Genomic DNA, 7,697 nt, shown 5'->3' with positions numbered 1-7,697 from the left:
CTTCACTGTGAACACCACTTTCACAACTTTTAAAGCGTAAATGCAAACGGCAGAAGTAAACAAGCCTGTTTTTAGTTAGTGAAATTCCCGACCATGCTGATTTGCAAACGTGGTTGATGAGAACAAAAAGTTCCTTTCAGTCATCTGACCAAACACCCTTTGACCTCCAGGCGAAGGGAAGTGGAAGTGCGACGTTATTCATTTTTTCCTTTAATCCCTGCAGCTTTTCTATTAGAACGAGCTTTTAATATGGTTCAATAGTTTGCAAGCTATAAGGGTTCAGCTAAATTCTTAAACCCTGATTTTTACGTCATAGACACAGAGAGAGAGAGAGAGAGAGAGAGAGAGAGAGAGAGAGAGAGAGAGTGTGTGTGTGTGAGCCAGCGCTTATAAACACACGCGTATAGCCTCCTCTCCCTCCGCGGGGCGGCTCGAATCAAACGCGGAAGTTGACGCCCACGAAAGCTGCTGCCACCACCGAGAGGCGAGTGTTGCCATGACAGTCGGGCTGTAGCGAGGCGACGCAACGGCGCGCGCGTCGGTGACAGCGAGGCGGCCCCTGACCGCGAGAACGCGCGGAGACCGACGCCGCCGAGCCGGACTTCAGACCCCCTCGCGCTCATGGCGTCCCTGAACAGCGCGGAGCGACGCGCGTTCGCTCTGAAAATAAACAGGTAAACAATAACAACAATAACCGCACGAGGCAGAATAAGAAGAAGAAGAGTGGCCCCGCGGGTTCGCGCCGGTTGTTTTGGGTGTCGGGTTTAGTTGGTGTGAACTCTCGCTGCTCTGCTTGGCAGTTGGACGGGATTCATCGGCGCGCTGCAGGCAGCCACATGTTATGAATGTTAATGCGAAAAGGGGGCAAACAAAAGCAGCCTGGAGGATTAAAAGCAACCGGGATACTTTCTTCACCAACTTTTCCCAGGAATTACAGCGCATAAGTTAGCGAACTTCTGTGTGATAGTGGCTAACCATGTGACCGGTCATCCGCTTCTTGCGTTATTCACGCGGCTGAAACTGCCGCAAGTGACGTCGGGTCCGTGTTTTAACGGCATCATTTCCTCCCCCGCGAGGATGCTGGTTCTATATTTATGGGTTCTAATGTGATTGCTTCCGGTGGTGAGTGAGGTCTGACTGGCCCTTCACAGCTGCTGTGAACGAGGAGGGATGTGGTCACAGTTCCTGCTGTGACTCCGGCCGCAGGTGTGGAGGAAGCGTGTAACGTGGACTCGTCCATTGTGTTCCGTCCTCCTCATCAAAAAATAAATACACTTGTACTTCCTTTTGAGGAGCAGCACAGGCGTGAAGTTTCTCCGGGGCCAACTTAATAAGCAGGTCCAACCGGGTATTTGCCTTCATGAGTTTTGCAGCAGTTTAAACGTGCAACCAGGGCTCCTTTGCATTGCAGGATGTTGGATTTGTTTCTTTCATGCAAGGATTTAAACAGTCATTTAACTTTTTAAATCCCTGTGTTTCCCAGTCTATGAAGCAATCCCAACCCCCAAATATACGAGTTCCCTTGCTCCTGCAGTTTTCACACGCCCTCATGACTTTACCATCCAAATCAATGTAAATTCCTGAAATATTTTCACAATCCCCCATCGATCCGTAGGTCACACGAACGAACGCTCTCTGAAAGTGGTCCAAAGTAGAACAACAAACAGCGACCAGTCCGCTAGCTACACCCAGGGATGACGTCTTCAGCTTGCGTGTTTTCTTGCAGCCAGGAGAGGTGATGGATCCGCTCGGTGCCGTGCAGAGCTGAGCTCAGCTGCTGAGGGATCTCGGGGTCACGGTGTGAATTCAGTGATGAGCCAGCAGAGCGGCTGCTTGACGGCCGCCGCGGCAAAGCGGCGGCTTGTGGAATGTGCACAAAGTGTTGAATGGCACGGCCAACAAGCGATGATGCAAGAGACGGGTTTTACCGGTGATGGGGATTTCTCAACCCTTGTTGTGGTAATGCGGAAACACTGTTTCTTAAAAAGAAATGTGAAATCGTTTTTATATGGAAACCTTGACCGTTTAATAGATTTAGTATTCCATATTTGGAGATATAATACAATTTCTTGTGGTTTTGTAGTGTTACAGCCAACGTACAATTATGTCAATACTTCCTGGAAACAGGCTCTGATTTAAACGTCGGTCATTGTGGGTAGTGTAAACTATACAAAAAGGGGTAATGATGGCCGGACCCGCTGACATGGTGATTACCTGGTCTGCAGGTCCAACACTTATGCACAAGGACGTGTGTGTGTGATTTGTAGATACCCCCATATGCTACATGCACCAGACTATATGAAGTGAAACGACCTGGATAATTGTGGCAACAAAAGCCCGACACAAACCAACCTCTCTGACAAAGAGGAACAAGGCATAAAATCTGTTCCATGCTGAAAAAGCCTCTTAACAAACTACTACATCTCATATCCGTGCAGTAAGACATGATCTTTGATCCACTTTGATCCACACACATATCGATAGGAGCAGTTCCTCCCCTTATCGCTCTACCAGGATGAAGTGTGAAGGAAATCCTGCACGCTCTGGACGCTCCGGTGTGTTTGCTTCGGGTTGTGCTTCACTTTTTTTGTTGTTGTTGTTGTTGTTCTGCTCATGGCAGTTTTAAATCAGGATATGTCTGTTTCTCAACAAGCGCTTGAAAGGGGGAATGGAAAAGAGGTGTCAGAGTACGTCAGGAAAACATGCCGTTGCCGCCCATCAGTTGTGGGCGAGTGGATTGAAGGTATCTGAACCCGCGATGTTCCACCTTTGTGCTCCAGGGTAACAGGTGTGGGGACATCTGTGGGCGTGGGGCCGCTGTCTTTCAATCCTCCTGAGTGGCAGGCGGACCCGGATTGAGTTGCATCTGATTTCCTGTGGGCTCTGGTTGATGACATCTGTTGACCCCCCCCCCTTCCTGGCTGCTGGTGGGCCTTTTTGAGTGATGGGGGGGGGGGTCAAAACATCACATAGCTTCCCTAAAGGAACCTCGGATGAAAGACTTGCCGTGTATTCGTTAAGGCATTTAAAGTTCTGTGTTAAAGTTCCCCCTGTGTCACGTGTTTCTGTCCCGGAGCCGAATGTTGGCTGTGTTTATGCGTGCCTCCCTCTGACAGGAAGCAGAGTCGTGATGATGCTGATAGCAGCAAGACCCATTACGTCCGGAGAGACACATGATGGCACCAGACGCACAGTGGGGGCATCCCTTCGGTCTGCCTTCCTGCTCTTGTCCTGTGTTCACAACACTTTTTCCTGTGTTTCCTTATAGCTCAGCTGATAGAGAGAGAGGACTTGTATGGGAAAGCAGATGTGGGGTGTGTGTGGGGGGGGTTCAAGGGCGGAGGTGCTATGACTCCGTCTGGGTGAGCAACATGCCGGGTGGAAGTTGCGTCATGAGTAGTGAATAAAGATAATCATGGGTAAAATGATGGATTTGGCTTACCGGAAGGGGCCGTTGTAGAGGAAGGGGGGGGGGGGGGGGGGGGGCAGAGGGGGTGTAGCCATGAAAAGGATTGCAACTGCAGTTTTAGAGCAGGACTCAATCAGAGGATTGCTTAACCAGAAATGCTGACAGGAATGCTGCGTATGCACAGGCTTCTTTCTATAGGGAGTGGTTTGGGGAGGGGAGGGGGGCACCTCTTAAAAATGACTCTCATCCTTTTTGAGAAGTGCTCCTTCAGCGTGCTGTGGTGTAGCCATCATGCCAAAGGATCATAAAACAGCTGTTTAGCGGCTGGCGGTACTCCCATTAAATGACTCGGCAGCATGCCGTCTATCAGCATTACTGGCAGACCAGAAGCGTGTTGGATAGCTCATACGTGAAGTAATGGGGTCATACCACAAAGCTGTCTTTTCTGTACAGGAGGATGTGATGAAGAGGCCTATTCCTATAACATGTTGTTATAGTTATTCTACCTCTGCATGTGTCGCCACGAACAATTGTCATAAGGCTGTAATTGATGTGCCTGATATGAGATGTGATCGCAGTGTTTCCCCTACCATTATATCAGGAAGGGCGCCCCGCCCTAGTCAGCCAGACTTCATAGCTGCAGTCTGATGTCGCTTGCAATTCCCGGGCAGCAGTTGCGTGAAAGAAATCCTCCATCAGTGTTGATCAACTATTCTCTCCATATCTCAAAGACCAAACCTCCTGGCACCAGGCTTTCATGATCAGCCAGGAAAAAGCTTAATGTCCTTGATATCAATTGAAAGGTCCGACTACAGAGTATTTATTGAGATTCTGTAATTGCTTTCCAGACCTTTTGGCTTTGTCTCGGGGGCCTCGGCGTGTGTGTGGCATTGTGACTTCGGTATGCACACAAGAAACCAGGTTACAACGTGCACCTAAAACGCCTCAGGGTAGCCTGGCTGCCGCAAACCTGCGTGTGCCTGCTGCAGGTTGAATTTTTAGTGATGTTGTAATAAATAATATCCTCCAACATGACCAAGGTGATGTTGTGATTATAGGTGCTGCACTGCCAGTTAACAACTGGTTGTTTTTGGAAAATAGGTATTCGTCTTGACCTCTCATTTGGAATCGTGCGTGCAAGATGTTTGGGTGTCTCCTGCGCGTTGCTCCATGGTGAGGGAGCCGCTAGGATGATTTTCTGAGATCTAACGCCCTCTGACAAACCCCAGACGCTACTATCGATAGCAGCGTCTTTTACAGACCGGATCAGATTTGTATCTGGTGAGTCCTCTTGACCTTTTGTCCACCGATGACCTTGAAGTTGTGCAGGTACTGTTGGAATCGGATCCACAACAAAGAATTCGTAACATGTTCAGGCTTGGTGCTTTCACAAAAGAACAGATTATCAGGACGTCGCTTCATACTCAGTCGATCATTTCACCAATGTTTTTTTTTTTTCTTCCTTCCTGACAAAAGCAGCTTTGGCTTTATGTAACCAACACAGGGGCCCGGTAACAAGCGTGACAGATGCCGCCCGCCGCGACGATCTGTTTGTCCGCTCGTGGTATTAAATGATGTCTGCTCAGGCTGCAAGCTAGCAAGAGCTGACTCCTGCTTTTATAGATGTCAGGGTTTGCAAGTAAGCAGACAAACGCACAAAATGTGTGTAAATACACGAAAAATCCCAGATAGAACGTGTAGGCAGGGTGATCGTACGGACACCCATGAGCTTTGTCTCTTCAGTGGCGATGTGATAAGTCGAGGGAGGGCTCCACATTAGAGGTAAAGTAGCTGCACACTGGGTAGGGCATGTTTTTTTTTATTCGTTTTTTTTTAAGTCAAGTTATGAGAAGCTTTTACAAGTTTTTTTTTTTAGTTCGTTTTTTTCTATTGCCTTGGGTACAATCTCACCACGCCCATCCGCCCTTAAGCAAGGAGAGGCTCTCTTGTTCACGTTGGGGTCAAGGTACTCGGCTGCATGAAGCGAAACTGAAAACCGGACCAAGCGGGAAATGTCTGAGGCGGGACTGGTACCCGCGACCTGTATGGGTCCCCGCTGAAGTGAGGAGCTGCGGGTCGCCGCTCCTCGTGTCGCCGTTCCTCGTGACGACCTGAAGCCTTTCATGAAGTTTTTCTTTCTCAACCACAGGCCCTTTTCCTTTACGCTCCAGACTGCGTTACAGGGAGCTGCGCTTGACGAGAAGTAGTCGATGTGCGATGATGCACGCGGGTTTGCTCCAATAATTCGCCCTCTGTTTGCACTGAGCCGCCTTCAGGTGTTTGCGCAGGAATTACCTGCCGCACCACCTCGTTCCAGGCTGCGGTCTGCGCCGTGAGTCATGTTGGGGTGTCGCGTTCGCTGCGGTGAGGACAACGTACAGAGGGTCAACAGGCACGCGAGTTACAGTTGCATAACACAACCCTGATTAATGAGTCAGTTGAGTTGAGCCACTGGCCAAACACACCTGTGTGTGTGTGTGTGTGTGTGTGTGTGTGTGTGTGTGTGTGTGTGTGTGTGTGTGCGCATGTTCATTGTGGAAATCGGCATGCTTATGTGTGATGTGATATGTTTCACTAGATTATATATATTTTTTAATTTGTTCATGATTTAAGGGCCATGGTTCTTTTCAGTGGACGTGTGATTGGCAGTGGAGCTCTTTGTGTCACTTTGTGTACTGCTCCCACCCATGGCTAAACTGCTCCAGGTATGCAGTTATTGCATTGACTCAGCATGTTCTGCGATCGACAGAAGGGGTGGGGGGGGTAGTAGTTGTTTTTATGTTTGCACAAAGCGCCCAGACTCGTCTGCAGCCTCGTGGAATCCGACCTGCTGGCTCTCCATCGCTTATTGGTGTGTGTTGGTAATTAGTGAGGGCCGTCTTAACGTGGGGACTTGATGAACCCATGAATTCACCACAGGGGGAGCAGTCGGGAATGTGACCCATTTACTGAAGACTTTGCCCTGTAACTCTCTCAAACTGTTTTTGACACTCGCACGAACAGAAAAGCGAGCAAGTGCGAGCGATTTATTTTTAAAACGCGACGCGCAAATAGACCCCCGCATAGTAAACACAAGCGCACACACACGCGCTTGTTCCACACAAAACCTGGCCTTTCATCGGCGTACCGTGGGGAATAAAGCGGCCTTTGTGCGGTTTGGAAGGGCTCAAATGATCTGGTATATTAATTGCAAAGGAGACGGTGCGTGGAGATGAAATGTGGGCAACAAATTGGAACACTTGCTTTGTTATTGCCCTCCTGTGTTCTGTTGCGGGCGGCTACAGGCAATGCACCACACACACACCAGCCCATATATTTGAATACCTCTCCATTCCTGTGTCATGTTGATTTCCTGCTCAGTTTGACCCTTAAATCCCAACACCCTATTTATTCCACGGCCTTTATGGCGGCCAGCCTGACGAAGCCGTCACACAGCCAGCAGAGATGCGCTTCTGTACAGAGCAAACAATCGCTTGAATGGGATCGCTGCAACCCCCGACCCCCCCCACCCAATTCAACCTAATCCGAGTAGGAACAATGGTGATACGTCTTCTGCATCTCTCATTAAGACACACTGTGTTCATGCATGTTGAGGTCGTAGCTATTTTAACGTCCGTTTATTCAATTTCCGTGTGTTTCCATGTTTTGTTGTACAGGCACTCTTCTGCAGAGATCAGACGACACTTCATTGGGACCCAGAGCTCTCAACACAGCCGAACCAGCTCAAACGCGTCGGCCTCGGTGTGCCTAAATGTGGTGAGCTCCTCTCTCGCTTTTGGAACTGATTTGTTCAGCTGAGAGCCACGTTATCCCAGTTATGTTCATCTCATTGATTCACAGCCACCCACATAAAAAGGGATATCTAGTTGTTGGAATTGGAGCCGTGTTCTGCAAGGAAAGTAAGCAACGGGGGAATTTATTTAGCCCTAATGGGGGGGAAAAAGCAGCAAACATTGCAAGTGTTGTTTTTTTTTTTTTTATGTAAAGTGTGTCTAAGAAGTGAGGATGCTGAAAATGCCTAATGTGAATATAATGCTGCTCGGTCTTTAATACTATTGATGTGACTCTGACGTGAGCGTCGTGGTACCTCTAATACTGCTCTCACACAGCTTTAGTGTTCACGCTTTCACCACCAAAAGGCTGATATCTTCTTCAAATCCTCTTCACTGTCGTTAGTGCTGCGAGTGTCTGACTCAGCGGGTTGTGTAGTCTCAAAGATTATAATTGGAACGTAATGTAAGTTACAAAAACATCCTTCCACATTTCTACCACAGAGCCAAGTTCATTT

General features: G+C 48.7%; 1 protein-coding gene across 1 annotated transcript in view; it reads left to right on the top strand.

Annotated features, from left to right (window-relative positions):
• The first annotated feature begins 337 nt into the window (after positions 1 to 337).
• dock8 (dedicator of cytokinesis 8) overlaps positions 338 to 7,697 on the top strand; it is a 45,773-nt gene continuing 38,413 nt past the window's right edge. The window contains exons 1-2 of the mRNA XM_040195064.2: positions 338 to 674; positions 7,066 to 7,165. Coding sequence (XP_040050998.2) covers positions 622 to 674; positions 7,066 to 7,165 — 153 coding nt within the window. The 5' untranslated portion in view covers positions 338 to 621. The remainder of the gene's footprint in view (positions 675 to 7,065; positions 7,166 to 7,697) is intronic.

This window comes from Gasterosteus aculeatus, chromosome 13, assembly GCF_964276395.1.
Source record: "Gasterosteus aculeatus chromosome 13, fGasAcu3.hap1.1, whole genome shotgun sequence".
Classification (NCBI taxonomy): Eukaryota; Metazoa; Chordata; class Actinopteri; order Perciformes; family Gasterosteidae; genus Gasterosteus; species Gasterosteus aculeatus.
This window is presented reverse-complemented; position numbering and strand designations above follow the sequence as displayed.